This window comes from Podospora anserina, chromosome 3 (genome assembly GCF_000226545.1).
Source record: "Podospora anserina S mat+ genomic DNA chromosome 3, supercontig 2".
In the NCBI taxonomy this organism is placed as follows: domain Eukaryota; kingdom Fungi; phylum Ascomycota; class Sordariomycetes; order Sordariales; family Podosporaceae; genus Podospora; species Podospora anserina.
Window position 1 is genome coordinate 2,709,726 of NW_001914856.1, and position 18,097 is coordinate 2,727,822.

The 18,097-nt window shown below is 52.2% G+C and overlaps 5 protein-coding genes across 5 annotated transcripts, besides 1 other annotated feature; 2 read left to right on the forward strand and 3 right to left on the reverse strand.

The window, feature by feature from the left end:
* Window positions 1-652: 652 nt before the first annotated feature.
* PODANS_3_9560 (uncharacterized protein) lies at window positions 653-3,948 on the reverse strand (the record flags this gene model as incomplete). Its single annotated transcript, XM_001909731.1, has 2 exons — window positions 653-3,591; window positions 3,681-3,948. 2 exons carry the CDS (start codon window positions 3,946-3,948, stop codon window positions 653-655), a joined length of 3,207 nt encoding a protein of 1,068 aa, XP_001909766.1.
* A 1,958-nt stretch (window positions 3,949-5,906) lies between these two features.
* PODANS_3_9570 (uncharacterized protein) lies at window positions 5,907-6,299 on the forward strand (the record flags this gene model as incomplete). The annotated part of the gene is made up of 1 exon (XM_001909732.1): window positions 5,907-6,299. The coding sequence occupies one exon, from the start codon at window positions 5,907-5,909 to the stop codon at window positions 6,297-6,299; it is 393 nt and encodes a 130-aa protein (XP_001909767.1).
* An 860-nt stretch (window positions 6,300-7,159) lies between these two features.
* Window positions 7,160-7,231, reverse strand: a tRNA (tRNA-Gln).
* A 155-nt stretch (window positions 7,232-7,386) lies between these two features.
* On the reverse strand, window positions 7,387-9,254 carry PODANS_3_9580 (uncharacterized protein; the record flags this gene model as incomplete). Its single annotated transcript, XM_001909733.1, has 2 exons — window positions 7,387-7,601; window positions 7,694-9,254. The coding sequence occupies 2 exons, from the start codon at window positions 9,252-9,254 to the stop codon at window positions 7,387-7,389; spliced, it is 1,776 nt and encodes a 591-aa protein (XP_001909768.1).
* A 594-nt stretch (window positions 9,255-9,848) lies between these two features.
* Window positions 9,849-11,048, reverse strand: PODANS_3_9590 (uncharacterized protein; the record flags this gene model as incomplete). Its single annotated transcript, XM_001909734.1, has 4 exons — window positions 9,849-9,945; window positions 9,999-10,743; window positions 10,801-10,938; window positions 10,994-11,048. The coding sequence occupies 4 exons, from the start codon at window positions 11,046-11,048 to the stop codon at window positions 9,849-9,851; spliced, it is 1,035 nt and encodes a 344-aa protein (XP_001909769.1).
* A 1,360-nt stretch (window positions 11,049-12,408) lies between these two features.
* Window positions 12,409-17,766, forward strand: PODANS_3_9600 (uncharacterized protein; the record flags this gene model as incomplete). Its single annotated transcript, XM_001909735.1, has 5 exons — window positions 12,409-12,726; window positions 12,777-13,013; window positions 13,071-13,474; window positions 13,553-13,673; window positions 13,711-17,766. 5 exons carry the CDS (start codon window positions 12,409-12,411, stop codon window positions 17,764-17,766), a joined length of 5,136 nt encoding a protein of 1,711 aa, XP_001909770.1.
* Window positions 17,767-18,097: the final 331 nt, after the last annotated feature.

Genomic DNA, 18,097 nt, shown 5'->3' on the forward strand with positions numbered 1-18,097 from the left:
GGGAATACCATCTTTTGACCTGACGAGCATCACCGCACCGGGGAGGACGTCATTCTCAATGGCGTTTTGAACGGTGGACTCAAATTTGGGTGTCATCTTTGTTGATGTTGGTGTTGGTGTTGGTGTTGGTGTTGGTGTTGATGTTGATGATGTTGACCGTGACTGATAAAGGTGTGGGTGACACGGCTTATAACCCCAAGAGATGCGGGGACCGCCTCGGTAGATCAATCCCGACCCCCCTCACCACCCGGAAATAAATGTAACCACGACCACACCATCACGACTAGTAGTATGCTTCCCAAAATAATCTGACAGCATGTTACACAGAACCCTTCACCAGTAAAATGACTTACACACAGTAGAGTAGCACATCTGTTCTAGCAATAAATGCAACTGGCTGGTATCGCGCTACACGGAAACACTGCCCCCCTTTCACTTCAATACTCTGTCAAGTGCTAGCAATTCCAGAATTCCTAACCAAACTTGAAGCAAGACAACAACAAAAACCCCAGCTGACTAAAACATGGCAATAACAAAACAAACAAAAACAGGGTATATTCCCCACCAATCCATTCCCTTTCCAGCCAGCCAGCCTCTCAGACATACCGTGACGAAACCATCAAAATCATGCCCTCGAAAAGAAAAACTTTCTTTACAACTGCTCATCCCTCACCTCCCCATTCTCCTTATCCCTATCACCCTCCTCACCCGGCCCCGTCCCATTGACCTCCCCCTCCGCAGCCTCCTCCCCAACCGGATCCTCCGGAATGATCCCATTCTGCCTCTCCCACACCTCCCTCCTGATCCTCTCCTCCTTTGCCTTCCTCGCCCTCTCCACCTCCTCCACCCCCCCACTCTTCTTCAGCCTCCCCTCCTCGACAAAGTTCGTCAGCTCCTTCTTAAGCGGGTTCTGCATCCTCGTCTCCAGCTCCTTCTGCCTCAGCTTCTCGGCCCGCTCAATCGCCTCCAGCCGGTTCTCATGATTCGGCTGCAGCGCCCTCACCTCCCCCAACACACCCTCCTTCGCATCCCTAGGATCAACAAAGGCATTGCTGTTGATGGAGTTCAGCCCCTTGCTAAATTGCCTCAGCACCGGTCTCCCCTCCACCGCGCCGCCGTTCGACCCCGCATCCTTCATCTGTTCCTTGGTAGCCTGCTCCACCAGCGCAAACGTCTCGGAAGCCTTTTCCAAATCGTCCCTCAAATCCACAATCAAGTCCTCCATCACCCGCAGCTCGTCCCGGCCCTGGCAGACATCCTCCAGTTCCTTCTCCCAAATCTTGGTCCACACTGGCTTCTCCTGCTTCATGTACTCCTCCATCTTGTTCAGCTCCTTGGTGAGCTGGGTGATGTCCTTGGTGACAGACTCGAGCTGTCTAGGGAGAGGGCGCACGCCGCGGTGGACAACGTCCTTGCGTAGATCCTCCACCAAGTCTTGCAAGTCGTCCACCTTGTTGACAAGCCTGTCGCTGTCCGTGTTAAGCTGCTTCCGGCCATTAATGACATATGCCCGTCCGCTGTCGCCTTCAATGTCCGGAACGGCAATCTTGGCGGCCGTTGCCTTGACGCTGTTGGCCTTGCTGCGAAGAGCAGACATGGAACTTTGGATATCGGATTGAAAGTTCGAGTACGTCTGTCGCAAAACAGCCAGGTCTCGGCGCAAGCTCTGAATCTCGGTGATCTGGGATGTGCTGAGCTTGCGAGCGGCCACCCCAGCAGCACTTGCGACCGACTTGGGTGAATCCATAGCTGGCGACATGATGGCAGGGGGAGGAGCAGCAGCCAACCGCGCAACGTCCCTGGCGGTCTCGTTCTGGCGCTCCGCGACCCTCAGCAGAGCAGCCCCATGATCATCCACATTCTGCTTGACCTCTTCGACAATCTTCTTGAGGCTACCAATACCCTCATCGATATGCTTCTTCACTTCGTCAAGGGTCTCAATGTTGAGCACGAGCACCGTCCTGTCCTTAATGTCCGACAAGTCCTCCAGCTCGTGACGCACGCCCGAAATGGGATCCTGAATATAGATGTCCGGCAGGTCTGCTCCGTTTTGCTGAGTGTTCCACGAAAACTTCTCAATAAATGCCAGCTGCAAACGGCCAATCGAGAGCTCCTCATATCCTTCTGGGAGAACAAATTTCTTGACCTTGGACTTGTACTGCAGAAACAATGTTAGTTCTTTCGTAGCGGGAGGCGTGTTGTCCATCCCAAACGAACTCGACGGCTTGTCAGGGGTAGGAGCACGAGCAACCGCGGCAGACTTGGGGGGTGCTTTGGGGGGCTTCTCCTCCTCTTCCTCATCCAGGCCGGCTGCTGGCATCACATCAGCTGGCGGGCTCGTCAAAGTAGCGCTCGGCCTGAACCTTTCCTCTGGAGATTCAGGCTCGGCGGTTTCTGGCCTTGATGCCGGGAGTTCCGCCGGACCGCTCTCTGACTCCTCCAACACTCTGCTCGGAACCCGCATCGGCGACGATGCATCCATAGGTGCCGCACGCGAAGACTTGTTTCGCTGATGCCGAGCATTATCCCTCGTAGATATCGCCCGCATCGACTCCCTCATCTCTCCTCGGCCGCGATTCGGAATCGGCGTGGTCTGCGGTGGGAGCATAGGGACCCCCTGAGCGCCCACCAGCTTGGAGATCTGGTAGGCCGAGTATCTGCGTGAGGCGCGTCTCTCGAGATCACCGCCCCTCTGCAAGGCCGCCAGGGCACTTTGCTGAGATTGCTTTGGCGGCGGAGGAGGCGGTGGGAAGTTGTCCAAGCTACTCATATCGCCGGCCGAGGGTCCTGAAGGCATCGTCTCATCGCCGGGATAAGGGGGCATGACCGGAATGTTCTGCATCGTGTTGCTGGAAAGGCTGGACTCCCCCGAGTTGGCCGAACCGCGAGACTGCTCTCGTTGCGACAAATATCGTCTGGTAGGGGAGTTGTTGATATTATTCCTTCCATCATCTCGTTGGCTCTGTGGCCGGTATCCGCCATCCTCCAGTCCCTCGTTCAGTAGTGTCGTTAGTCCCGAGTTGACGCTTCCCATGGTGCTCGTGCTGGTCGTCCGTCCAGGAGGGTTGGGTGCGGTTGGGCCATCCCCCGAGCCTCCCTGATCGCTCGGTTGTCCATTTTCCCTCTCTCTCTGTTGCCTTTGACGCAATCTTGTTTGCTTTCTCTTCAGTCCATGCAGCAAGTTGATGATGATGTCGCGGATCTGTGGCAAGTATCTATCCAGACTCTCCACACTCGCTTCCTGGCTCAAAGTAGACTCTAAAATATTCCTTAGCAGCTCGGGCACATTTCCGAGGTCAGATGTATCGACATTAATGGCTGTAAAGGCCCGGCAGGCCATGTTGAACTCGTATCCCAAGCGGACATAGACATCGGACACCTGCGTGTCGGTGGCGTTTCCTCGGGACCATTGCGTCAGAGTTTCCAATAGCTGCTTCGTGGCAACCAGCAGGTGTGTTACGCTCTTTTCGATTTGGGAGAGGGGCACGGAAGTACTTGCTGACGACTTTTTGAGAGGCATGGTTAGCAAGGCACAGGGAACTTGGGCACGCACGATACAGTCTGGAAAATTGCACACTGAAAGAGGCAGCACTCATTCAAAACAAAAGAAGATGGAGGGGTCTTGCTGAAACGAGAGCCGTTAAGGTGGTGGTGCATGAAGCCGGCTGTGGTGTGTCGACATTGGCTGAAACGCGGACAGGCGGGACATGGGAAGGAAGCAAAAAGTGAACAAGACCCAAGACTCACATTGGTCCGCCGAGTGCCATCGCTCCTATTCAAGCTCCCGCTGACAGGCTGCATAGGCCTCGATGATGTAGATGCCCGGGGCGCAACGGGGCGGTTGGTGCCGACGCCGACGGCGGGAGAGATAGATCGTTGCTGGAGGTTTGGCGGAGGGCCCAACTCTGCGCCGGGCGAGCGTCGCTGCGAGCTTCGTATCGAAGTCATTGTGTTGAGATTTGTTCCTCCTCGGCCTTGCGCCTCGTGTGTTTTCCCCTCGTTCGGTGCCCAACCCAGGCTTCTATTGTTCGGACGTGCGCGGGATTTGGAATCGGTTTCGTTCAAAGTTGATGGTTTTGGTTTGTGGGGTGGTTGGGGAGGAATGAAGCGGGCGCGCGGGGTTGGGCTGAGGATCGGTTTATCAAGGATGTCAAGAAAGTGTTGGGTATGTCATCGGGAAGCGGCGACAGATGCAAATGTCCGAGTTTCTGATGTCTTTTTGCCAAAAGATGGCCTTCTTCCCTCAAAGTCCCCTGGGCGGCAGGCCGAGTGCAGTGCGGGCGGAGGTGTTTGGCTGCAATCACGACCTTCTCCACCGAGGCTCCAGCCCCAAGGCGAGCTGCGCTATTCCTGATTCGCTAATCCCGGGAACGGCAAGGGTCGGCTGCCCAGCCCGGTGGGTTACATAATTGTGTTGCCTCTCAGCTTGTGGAACGTCCTCATTTGTTTTCTGTTGAGAGGGGAAAGGGGGATCATGGAGATATCGACACCATATCAACATCTTCTTCTCTTTTACCTTATCTTTGTTGAATTAGGTTGGAGGTGTCGGGCTGTTGTCAGTCGGTGGTGGTTGTCCAAAGAAGCTTTCATTGACCCCAGGCTCCCGTGTGTGGCCCATGCTCGTGATGTGGCCCGTGCTTTCAGCTTTCCTGAGATGACCATGAGTGGTGACACACCATTCAAGGACTTTTTGAGCCCAAGTTTTGGAGGTGCTTGAGTTCCGTATCGCTTCGAGCTCTCGATGGCTCAAGTTGTCCTTTAAAGAGAAATGTCCGAACCTTGGAGATCTCTCACATGACAGGGGTCCAAGATCGTGTGGTTCTGAGACAGCCGTTCTCAGCTCCACCTCTGGAATTACCACCATCACCTCGAGTTATCTTTCCTTTTGTTTCTGGATTGAGCCCATATCCCCCCCTCGAAACTCTTTGCTCTTGCAAAATTATTTTTACTTTCAAGTTGGAATTTTTGCCTCTTCGTATCTAAGCCTGTTGGTCTACTGAGGTCTCCTACTCCACCTCGGCGTGGCCACCGAGACAGCGACACAGCCGACACAGCCTGACTGAGAGGAATTCATTGCGTGGTCTCAGCTCAGATCCCCCACGATTTGGCCGAGCCGTTGAATCACCGTTTGCTCTTTGGTTTTGTCATTTTGGAAGCTAAACAGATCATCTTCCAACCTCCAGAGGGTGCCCGCCCAGCCATCGCGTCTGTAGAGTCCCCCGTATTTTCGGAATCGAGGTCGTTCGGTCACACAAACTAGGGGTTCATCAGCAAGTTGCCGGCCTCCACCACTGCGAAAATGGTTTCAATACCTGCAGCCTCAATCACTGAAGCCGTAATGAACACAGCATGCATCGGCCAGCCCAGCCGTCCCTGCCACGCCATCTGGCCCAGCCTGTCCAATGAGCCCGCTACGTCGTGTTGCTAGTTCCGGGGAGGCGTCTGGATCGCCCACCGACATCCGCCCTCCACGCGTCTGTCTGTGTTTTGGGCCTCCTTTTCTCGTAACTTGCGCGGGAATCCGCACATGCGAGTCGGCCATCTCAATATTCACAGCTTGCGCGATGGCAGGGGTCATTCTCGTCTTGTCTCTGGCCTGGCCCAAGAGCCGGCCATCCCATCTCCCAGCCGACTGGCCAGTGTCCGTCAGCTTGGCTTAAAGACAAAGCAAGTCGCCCGTCTTGAGCTCCTGTCACTCATCACTCTACCTTTACGATTCATCTGAACATTACGCTACCAAGATATACCGAGATCACCACGACTTGACACTCGCTATAGGACACATAACAACTATCTATCACACATACAGTCATCTCACATACCGCACCTTCACACACTCCAACAACTCAAAATGCAGATCAAGTTCATCATTCTCTCTGCTCTTCTGAGCCTGGCCGCCGCCAAAGATGACCACAGCTCTCATGACACCGAGTCTGTATACACATACACTACAGCTGTCCCATCTACACATGAGTACGCTCACTCCAGCACACTCGCCACCTCTACCCATATCAACGCCAACACCACCATCCTGCCACCCAAGACCAACTACGCCAATACCACCACAACCGCCACTGGCTTCACCAACTCTACCATCTCTGTCAAACCAACTTCCACCCTCACAACGACAACAAGCGACCTCGCCACCACCACTGAGACCCTCGTTGAGTCCACTACCACCCGGGCTGCTAGCCCCTCATCAACCAACGCTGCTGCTGGCGGGCGCTCCTCTCAGTTCGGGCTGGTTGTTCTGGGTGCCGCCCTCGCCGCTGGCTTCGGTCTATAAACAGCTCATTTAACCACTTGGTTTCAAAAAGCGGCATGGCTAACATGATTACGGGTCAATGGATATGGGAGGAAAGAAGGATGATAATGGGATGATGAGTTTAATATCTTCTTTTGTTTCATGATAACATGGAGCAGCATAGCGTTTAATGATAACTTTTTTTGACTACACCCAAATTGACATTTGCTTGTGCAGGATGAGTGAAGACTCTTGGGCTGACAGCTGCGCCAATGGATGCCGGTGGCTTGAGAGGATGGCTGAATTTTTCGAGTCAAGATTGAATGGGCGTGCCTGGCCATGCTGAGGGACTAGCATCGCCGTGGAGATAAGGCTGTCAAAAAATAGCCTTTGGCATTGATTTTAGAGAACAAACTCAATGCATCTCACTAATCTTGCTCCAGCTTCAAGCACAATAAAAGCGAGTACCGTCCGCGCCGCCATCAACTCATTGTCACTCGTCTACCGTGACCATACCCGATGCAAACGAACACTAAGCTGGTATCTCTCTCCGCTACTTTCTTCCTCCCCTTTCCCTTCTCCATCAGCCTCCTTAATCCCATTGCCATATCCGCCGACTTCACCAACACTTCACCAGGCGCACTCACCCCTCTACTTCCATTTGAATACTCCCCAGTTGGCCCTCCTCCTTCGCTGAAGGCTCATCCCATCTCTTGACATCGTGTTTCGAAAAAGGTGAAAAGGTCGAGGGGGCGACAGATAGATTTGATATGGAGCAGTTGGGATGGTGACAATCGTTGGAAGGGATCCTACGATCGATGTGAAAGAAAAAAAAACGAAACATAGCAGCGCATTAGATAACTAGGCGCAAAAAAGAAATCATAAGTTGATGCAGTATAAAATTGCAAAAGAATTAGGTCTTGCCCGGACTCGAACCGGGGTTGCCGGAATCAGAATCCGGAGTGATAACCGCTACACTACAAAACCTGTTCAGGCTTTTTTGCTTGACACCGTCCCCCCAAATTAGCCTCTATGAATGACTCAGCGGGGCTTGGCATTCCAACACCCCCTTTCTCATCATGGCGCTGTCCAAAACGTCTCTCGAACTAATCATTATCTAGGTAATTTTGGGACCGCTTCCTCTACTTACTCTTGCTTGTCGGAATTAGCCACCCTCCACGCGACTCCAAACCTCTGCACGATCCAAGCGAGCGGGAAACACAGAAACACAATGCCAGCGTAGATGCCAAAACATGCCGCCGGCCCGACATGTTCAACCATCGGCTGCAAGACAGCCACAGCACCGCCCGCACTGAGACATCTGACCAGATTACTGGCTGCCTGGGCGGTGGCAGATCTGTTCATGTTGAGATCTGTCAGGAGGGTCCCACACAGCTGTACAACATTACGATCAGTACCAGGTAGGAGGGAAAACTTTGGGGAACATACCACAAAGGTTGCGGCGGTTGAGGTGCCGGTTAAGAGTTGCATAAGAAGCGTCACGGCAAGGTGCTATAAGGAAATTGTCAGTTCTCAGAAGAATGCAGACAACAAACGAACAGACACTTACTGCCCTGAACTTCAACGCTAGACCATATCCTATGATCCCCAAAACAGTGATGGCATGAAGTGTGTAGACGCCCTTTAATCTGGTCTTTTCGAGAGGAAAGCCGGGAGAGTTCTTGTCGAAATCATCTCCACCTCTTTTGACCGTCCTCTTGTAATTCCAGTCAACAAATCTTCCTGTTATCACGTTAGCCCGCGCCGCTCCCTTGACCAAGTAAAGAAGCAACTCACCAGCAAAAAAGCTCCCAAACCCTCCACCAACCCCACTAGGTAAATACACCAGTCCAGCCTGCAGATAACTCAAACCATAAATTTCCGTGGCCTGAGCATCCAAACTCGTCTGCAGCGCCGCCTTGACAGCATAGTTGATCGCCGTAATCAAAATCACCACCAACGACCCCCTATCCGCCAGCACCGGCAAACAAGCCAGCGGATTCGGAAACTTAAACTTCCTCTCCTCTCCCCCCTCCCTCTCCATCTTCTCCCCAACAACCACCGCTTCCGGGCCTTTCTTCCCCTTCCTCTCCTTGAAGTAAAACACACTCCAAAAGCTCTGATAAACCCACCCTTCCACCCTCCTCGATCCATCACCCACCACCCCCCTCTGCGTCTCCGGCAAGAATATCAAAATCACAAGGAACCACGATCCAGTTAGGATAACCAAAAACCAGAAAATCCACCTCCACCCCAACCCCTGGGTCAACCCACCCCCAACCACCGGCCCGAGACTGGTAGCAACATCGGTCATCAACAGCAAAACCCCCACCAACCCCCCCCTCTCCTCGGCGACCGCAACATCAGCAATAACCCCGTACCCGCCCCCGTAAAACCCCCCCCTCTCCTCGGCGACCGCAACATCAGCAATAACCCCGTACCCGCCCCCGTAAAGCCCACTCCCTCCCGCACTCTGCACCATCCTCAAAACCAACAACCCCTCCCACCTTTCCACAACCGAGATCCCAACGTTGGCTGATATCATGAGACTGAACATGAGCATATACACCGGCCTTCGTCCACTCTGATCAGCCATGTCGCCCATGAATGCCGGCGCTATGCCGGCGATGATGAGATAGGAGGTAATTGTCAGTTGGATCAACCCCAGCGAAACCCCAAACGATTCCGACAAAGGGACAAGAGCGGGGTAGTAAATGAACGAGGAGAGCGTGGAGAACATGGCAGCGAAAGAGACGAGGAGGGTAACCACGAGTTTTTGACGGGGAGAAAAGATGGAATACGGGGGTGGGGGTTCAAGATTGGGGTTGAAGTCATTTTGCATGGGTGGTTTGGGATCAAACGGGGGAAAGTCGGGCTTGGAGGGGAGGATCGCGATGGTGGTGGTGAGTTCTGGGGCGGAGGGGTTTGCGCTGCTGGTGCCGGGACGGCTGGAGGCGGGGGTGGAGGAGGTGAGAGGTGGTTTGAGGACTGAGGTGCCTAGCGATGCCATCTTCCTGTGTTGTTGAACGTCAACAATGTTGAAACCAGAGGTGTCAACCACCCAGGTGCAACAACAAACCAAGATATGCACTTCTGCTGCCCAAGAAAGAAACAGGCCTGCTTTTGTTGGCACCTCCTCCTATTATTACCAGACAAAAAGTGCAGTTGGTCCGGTGTGCGGCCTCAAGCGGTGGCCGTCATCCGGGGCGGCGCAGTTGTTCCGGGTGACTTGCGAATCACAACACCCAACGCTGCGCCGGGGAGCCGGGGACTTGCATACGCAAAAGGGTTCCGGTATGCATGAGGTGCAGTAATGTCACGGATACGGTCCCTGCTGCCGATACCCGGCCCGAGGGCTCAGTTGGTGGCATGTTCCTTGTGATCAAACTTGTTCTGATGCGGGGATTTGAGGAGAGATGGCATTTCTGGGCAACGGAACATTACGTTCATTATGTATTGTTGAACCTGAAGTAGATGTTCAAAATACTCCACCCTAGACAAAATGTGGAGTTGCCTTGATCAAAGATATGCACCCTTACTCCTAGTCAGCACCATTAGCTTCCACACGACCTCTCTCTACTGCCCATTGACACGCTACATCAGCTCAGAGACGAGATTGGTAAGTAGAAGTCTGAGGACCACTCTTAGCAGCTTCCTCGGCCTCGACTTTGTCTACCAGCAGCTTCATATTGCTCACAACGCTGAGAAATCGTTAGCACATCATTGATAGACTGCGATGGATTTCTTTACTCACATCTCGCGGAGCTTGTGATCGTGCGGATACAAGGTTGACAGCAAAATCTGGTTCCTCAGCATGTAGAGGGTATTCCTGCTGTCAACATCCTCCTCGGGTTCCGAAATAGGTACGTGCTTCCAGTACTCCTTCAGATACGGTTTGCCGAGTGGGTACCGTGGGTTGCGAAAAACACCCAAATCAACTTCGTTATGCCCCCACATGGCACAGGCATCGTAGACACAGACCGTCTCGCCATCAGTCTGATACTTGACGTTGCCAGGCCAGAGGTCAGCGTGAATAAGACAAGGCGTTACTGAACGTCCATCGCTCTCCAAGGGTCGCAGAAACCGAGGAAGAACCTTTTCGAAGAACAAAGGCCGTAGTCTCTCTAGCTCAGCATGGTGCTCCCCATCATGGGCGGCATCTTCACGCTGGAGAAAGTCTTTCATTTGTCGTGTCCAGTACTCCTCCCAAGTGCCCGTCCAGCTGTTGTCCTGCTCCAGGTTGCCAAATCTGGTGTTGACAGGAAACCCAAACTTGCCGTTGGGGGACTTGCCCATGCTGCGGGAGTGCAAAGCCGCAATGGCTGTCATGTAGGACTCGGGACGGGGAATATCGTCTTCGATCATCTCGATGAATTCAGCCAGGAAGAAGTGCCTGTCTGGACGAAATTTGTAGGAGCCCTTCTTGACCGGGCGGGGCACGTGCTCTGGGATAAACTCGTAGGTGGTGTTTTCGGAGGTCCAGGCGGATTCCATCAGTTCTAGGCCCTCTTTGCCAGAAGCTTCCTGTACGATTGTCAGTCATTGATACACAGTACTTGTTTCTGGGTTAGCAACCTTCTCAAAAAACACCTGACTGCTTCCATCCGGCATGGAGACCTCGATCCGAAAGGTGTTGCAATAGTCACTCATCCCAGACGGGGTCACAGAGACCACCTTGCCACCCTCAGGGAGGGCTGGTGATGTTAGTACTCATAGTGAGTGGTGTAATTTGAATAAGGGGCAACATACCGGCAAGAAGGTTCTCATCCAGCTTCTCCTCCACGTTTCTCACATCAGTAGCCATTGCGTTCAAAATTCAACTTGTGATGATCCGATCTACAACCAAGGGATATCAACAGTAAACAAGAGACAGAATGAAAGCAGACAAACCGTGGTCTAGACTGTGAGGGGTCATCTGTCTTTTAGTCATAGCTCGCTCGGAAACTGGACACACGCCTCATTCCCGGTGAGGGGGAAGAGCACCAACCCATGTTGATGCTTGACCGAACAAGGCGACCATTTGGGAGCCGTGGATGCTATCATGGCCCACAATAATTGCTCAAGATGTGCTCGGATGAGGTTAGCAAGGGTTTGCGGGTTGGGCCGTCGGGGGATGTGGTGCAGGTATGTTTGGATGACGGCCAATTGCTGGTCGTTGTTTCGGCCCCCCAACTTGGTCCAATGGTCACCTGCCGGCGTTTCACATGTTGGCTAAGCAGATCACCAACATTGAATACTGTGCGAGAAAAACAAAGATAGGCGCAAGAGTTGGCGAAGAATTCGGTATTTGTAAAGAAGTTATTTCGAGAATTTGGTAGACAAGAAAGCAATGGTGACGGGACTGCGGGGCACCTGCCAATGGTCAATCTTTTGGGGCGAGTTTGCGCCTTCCTTTTCTTTCGAGTAGATTGATGGCTAACTCCGCTTCTTGTCTGCCATTTTGTGCGCGATGTTTCCTCGAAAATAAAAATAAAAAATCAGCCATGATCTGGAAATCTCTTGTCGATGCGTCTTCCGGGTTATCCTCCTGGAGGTCCCCCACACTGTTCTACCTGCAGGCCAAGTTTACAGGCCAAACCCCAAAGGATCACTGCCACCAGCAAGCGGCGCAGGCCCTTCAATACCCGATGGGCACAACTGCACGCCAAACCCAGTCTGAGACCCAAAGACCGTTTCAAACAGTCCATCGTGAAGCACATATCCAGCAATGCCCCTTGCCTTGTCCCCCTCATTCTTGCTTTTACTCGCTGATAGATGGACTCGCTAGCCCAATTGACCAGAAAGGGACCACCTCAGACTGTGCTCACCGAGTGGCCTCGAACGCGGGAAACACCAAGCTCGCCTTCTCTCGGCCGTCTATACCAATGAAGCTGCTGACAATGGATCGGTTGCCTCGGGGCTTTGGCTGTCCCGATGGGTGTTGTGGAGGCTGGGTCTAGACTCTTGACGTGATGGTTCCCACCTGTCGTCCTTTTTTCTCCTCTATCAAAACTTTGTTTCAATGCCAATTCTGGTCTTGCACATGATATTCGTGATACTGTGGTGATCTCAGTGAAAGCGGCTGATCACTCATGACATACACCACTCAATACTACCTTGCTCATTAATATCACAGGTTACCCTTCTGCAGCTCAACAGACAACAGGAAAGACAAAACTACAACAATGTTCGCGTCTCATGTAAGTGACTGGTGTTCTCATGGGTACACAGCGTTGACTGACATTTACCAGGCTCAAACCTGGCAAGCATCCTCAACATGGAGTACCGAAGACAGAGATCGCCTGGGTGTGCCCAATCTCCCCGGACCGGGAGACAAGGACCGATTACCGTCGCCAAGTAGATTTCGGGGCAGATTGCAAAGCTTGAGAAGAGCATCATCTCCAGGAGCGCGGTCCAACACACCGTCTCCAGAGAATTCGAAAGGGGCGCTGGGGCTGACATTACTGCATGACCCATCGGAGCCGCGGGTTGATTTCGTATTTGTGAGCAGCTCCTAACTCTTATCTACAGCCCTTACTAATATATACTACAGGTCCACGGACTGAACGGTGGCTCAAAGAGATCATGGAGCGCCTCATCAGACCCGACAACATTCTGGCCCAAAGAGTGGTTGCCATCAGAGGCGGGCTTCAAGCACGTTCGCATCCACAGTTTCGGATATGACTCGGACTGGTCAAAATCACAGCAAAGCTCCCTGACCATCCACGATTTCGGACAAGCTTTATTGGCAGATTTGTACAACGCGCCACATCTTAAGAAGAATGGAAATGTAAGTCGCTTCTACCTAGACTTTTGACATCGAAACCTGGAGCTGACATAGACACAGACGCCTATCGTCCTGGTTGCTCATAGTATGGGTGGTCTTGTTGTTAAGAAGGCATATCTCCTAGCTAGAAGAGACCCGATTTACGCCGACATTGCCGGCAGGATTCACAGTCTTTACTTCTTGGGAACTCCCCACAGAGGCGCTGATTCCAGTTCCTTTGTCTCAACATTTATTGCAATGTCGCTCGGCTCTGGATCCAAGGCCTTTGTCAAAGAGCTCATCCCAGGATCAGGGACATTACAGGTGAGCTTGAAGTCCGCTAGTATTCTCGGCATGCCGATGCTGACAACCCAGGCTATCAATGACGAATTTAGACATGTGTGTAGCGATGTTGGACTGTGGTCATTCTTCGAAGGTATTCCTACCGCTGCAGGGCCAACCAATGTTGTGGTGGTAGAAAAAGAGTCTGCTGTGATGGGTATGTTGCTCTGCTGCCAAACAAATGACATGGGAGCTAACACCTGTTAGGGCTACCCGGGGAGCACACTCAGTATCTACAAGCCGACCATCGTCGTCTGGTCAAGTTTGACTCGACCGAGGACCCGAATTACAACATCCTCCTTCGTTGCTTCAACACAACAATCGAAGAGATTGAAAAGGAGTGTAAGTACATACTCTTGTAGTTGAATTATGATAGCAGCTGACAAAAGCAGATATCTCCGACAAGTTTGACAACCACAGGGCTCAGATCAAACAAATAGCCAGCACATTTGATATTGCAGAACGTCCAGATGGCGACTTTATGCGGGTCTACGACAGACTGCACCAAGGATCCTGCGAATGGCTAACCTCCCACCCATCATTCCTTGAATGGCTGGAGTGCGACCTGATGGACGCCAATCCTACCGTCAAAGCCATCACAGCCGGTCCCACCAAAGTCACTCCTCGATTCTTGTGGCTCAATGGCCCACCGGGATCTGGAAAGTCTGTGGCTTCTACACATGTTATCAAATACCTCGAATCCTTCAACCTCGACTGTGCCTACTTCTTCTTCAAGAACAACGAAAAGCCCAGTCTGACCCAGCTCCTCCTATCACTGGCTCTTCAGATGGCTGAGTCCAACTTCCAGGTCCGACACACATTCCTGTCCATGATAGAGGAGGGAGAAGTGGTTGATTGTCACAGCGATCATGTTATGGTGTGGAACAACATTTTCCTTGGGCGGATCTTCAAAATGGCATTTTCTCAACCACAGTACTGGGTGATTGATGCTTTGGACGAGTGTCAATCACGACTGCTGGCGACCTTGGTCGCGATGCTCTCGAGAATCGAGCCGACAGTCCCACTGAGAATCCTCATTACCAGCCGGCCCAACGGTCATGTGGAAAGGTTGCTGAATCAGGAGCGAGTGCTGAGAAGCGAGATACACACTGGCCAAGCAGCGTCATTGAGAGATATCGAGGCCTTCGTAAGGGCGAGGCTTTCGCCCACCATCATCGAAGACTTCCATGAACAAGACCAAGATGAGAGCGACCTGGTAGCGGAGATCATCGAAAAGTCAAATGGGATATTTCTATGGGCTTCCCTTATTATGACGCGTCTAGATGACGCTCACAGCATCGAAGCGATGAGAAATACCCTGGACCAAGTCCCAAAGGAGATGAGTGGAATGTACAACGACATTCTGAAGAACATTATTGAGTCTCCAAATGCGGAGCTGGCACAGTGCATTCTCACCTGGGTGGTTTGTGCTCGCAAGCCCCTGACAACCGATGAACTGAGAGAAGCAGTCAGGCTGGATATTAACCAGACGCTTAGGACGTCGGACAGATTTGCCCAGATATGTGGCAACATGATTACTGTCGACAACAACTACGTCCAAGTCATGCATCAGACAGTCAAGGAGTTTCTTACTGGCGAGCAATCGGACTACTACATACCTCGTGCCGGGTCTCACGCTCGTATAGCAGAACTTTGCCTTACCCACCTCAACGGGCGCAATTTCAACCCCCCTCGGCCTCGCCGTGTGCCTTCGTTCAAAAACAACAGCGCTGGCGCCAACGACACGGCCTTCGACGAGTATGCATGTGCCAACTTCAGTTACCACCTCGCACATTGCTCGCCTTCGGAGGAGACACTGGAGTTGCTGCCACTTCTCGGATCCTTTTTCTCGTCCAACATCTTGACGTGGATTGAGCGCATTGCGAAAACGGGCCGTTTGGCACTCATCATGCGAACGATACAGAACCTGAAGGCGTACCTCAAGAAGCAGGTAGCCACTTGCTCGCCCATCGACTCTGATTACCAACTTGTTTCACGCTTTGTCGAAGATCTACTGAGGCTGTCAGCCATCTACGGCCCGAATCTCGTCAACACTCCTTCATGCATCTATTCTCTCGTCCCATTGCTTTGTCCAACTTCCAGCATCATTCACTGGAAATTTGCTAGAACGCAGTTCAGGCAGAAGGTCATATGCAATTTCAATACCGATTGGGACGAGCGGCTGAGCTCTCTTTCATTTGCCACTAGAGTCATGTCCATTGCTTGCGGTGATCAATTCTTTGCCGTCGGCCTTGGAGACGGAGTGGTCAAGGTGTATCGTCAAAGTACTTTCGAGCTTCTCAACACTTTCAGACATGGTGAGCCTGTCCGCAAACTGGCAAACGGCCACTTGACGGGTATCCTGGTTACTGCTGGCCTCAAGACGGTGAAGGTTTGGGGTCCGAGACAGACTCTGCTCTGGAGTGTCAACGTGCCCGAGCAACCACTCAGTATTGAGTTCAGCCCAGACGACTCCAAGATTTATGTGCCACTGAGAAGTGGAGAGGTCTATGTATACAGGTCCAAGGGCGGCGCTCGTCTAGACTGCCTGGCACTAACCGACGAAGACGGCTCTAGCTCTTCCTCCTCGGATTCGGAGTCTGATGGCGAAGGTGGAGAAAGGTACAAACCTAACAACCAGAAGAAGACTAATCCCATGTTGGTCAAGATATGCCCATCGCTGGGAATTGCTGCTGTCGCCTACCGCAGCTCACACCTTCAAGTGTCTTATTACGATAACGAAGACGGGATGGAAGCATTTGAGAAGGAGGGGTATGAAGATGGTCAAGGCCTACCGTCCCAGGTGTTGGATGTTGCATTCAATCCGAACGTTGAGCAGAGCTTGATGGCAGTTGCATACCAGGACGGAGATCTAGTCACCTTTGATCCATGGACGCTTCAGCAAAAAAGCACGCACCATCTCAATGCCCACACACTGGCGGCTTCTCCCGACGGGCAAACCTTGGCTGCTGGAGATAGCGAGTGTGTTATCACTCTCTTCGCATTCGACGGGTTGAGGCAGTTGTGTCGAATCGAATCGATGGACGAAAGAATCATGGGTATTGTCTTCGCTTCCAACAGCCTTAGGTTCTTTGACTTGAGGGGGAATACCTGCAACGTTTGGGAGCCGTCAGTTCTCATCAAGAAGAACCTAACGGATGACGGCTCGAGTGATGTCACCGACGACTACTTCACCTCGACCTCTTCCAACTTAGTCTGCACGCGAACGTTTGAGGGGAGCAACGAGATAACTGTGATGGCTCAGGCTGGAGACTCAAATTTTGTCTTTTGTGGCCGTGAAGAGGGCGCCATTACACTGCACGATATTACCACTGGAAAGGTATGCGCGGAGTTTCAATTCCACGCACGCATGGTTGAAATCCGGCATCTCGAGTGGCATGCGCAGTCGAAAGTTTTGTTCAGTGTTGATGCTTCGCGAAGATGCATTGCAACAAGGATTACTCTTCCGAGGTTATCATCTTCTTCAAAGTCAACAAGTCCAGTGGAGAAGCTCAAACAAGAACTTGGGCAGCAAAGCTCGCAGTTCGAGCATATCCTTGACTTTCGAGCGTCGGATCATGTCTTGCAGGCTCTCATCAGTCCCGATGGGACGTCATTCCTGGTATCGACCCAGTCAGGAGAGGAGATGCACACCATTTCCACCGTTGAAGGCGAGCCAAAACAAGAGCCCACCGTTATTCAAACAACAAACTCCATGGGCCCTGCCCGATGGCTCGCCCATCCCACCGACTCTGACCGACTGCTGCTGTTTGACCACGACATGCTCCACGTATTCCTCTGGAAGACGCTTGAACGGCAGAGTCCGCCAATTGGCATAATTATCCACCCCCCCCCCGAACTATCTCACAGCCATGACTTTATCCTCTCCGACGATTGGCTCTCACGACCAGGTCTTTCCACAATCTACCAAACAATTGACATGCCAACCACCTCTTCGAAACTCTCCTCGGTCCCAGAGACAGGCTTTCTGACCCTTGACCTCTCCAAGATATCTCCCGTCAGCCCAGCCCCCAGTGTCGAGGTGTCGCTCGTCACCCGCAAACTCCTCTCCCCGATCAAATCAATACTCGGCTTGCATAAATCCACTCTGTACTTCATCTCAGGTCGCGGCTGGGTCTGCTCGATCTCTCTCAAGAACTTGCCATCTTCCAAATCATACACAAGACACTTCTTCATCCCGTCTGTCTGGCAAACGGCAGATGGGCAGGGCCCAATGGCAAAGGTTGTGAGCAAAGGGTCGTCGGTTGCGATGGTGTACAGGGATGAGGTTGTGGTGCTGAGTGGGTTTTTGGAATTTGAGCACAAGACTGTTTTCGGGGTTTGTGATGATATCACTGAGTTGGGAGGTAGTGACGAGGAAGGAGAGGCAGCAGGAAGGGACGGTGTGCCGGTTATTACTAGGACTATGAGCTGATAATTTGTGCATGGGAAGATGGGATAGAATGTGCAGGGATGGAATAATGCAGGAATGGTATGGGTGAGGGGATAAGTGCAGGGTTGTCGTGGGTGAAACATGACTCGGGTATATGTGGGGCTTATTTTCTTTGTAATGGGGTAATTAACTTTGCTGACTTGGATTATCAAAGTCAGGGCTTTTCAAATAAGACTGTAGATAAGATTTCAGGTGAGAAGGCAGATGATAATAGCAGCAAGATATACGTAAGATTTTAGGCCCTTGGGTGGATACGAAACTGACCCTGACCATAAATGTCTCAAGAATAAGCTGCGGGGTTAGGCATCTACCA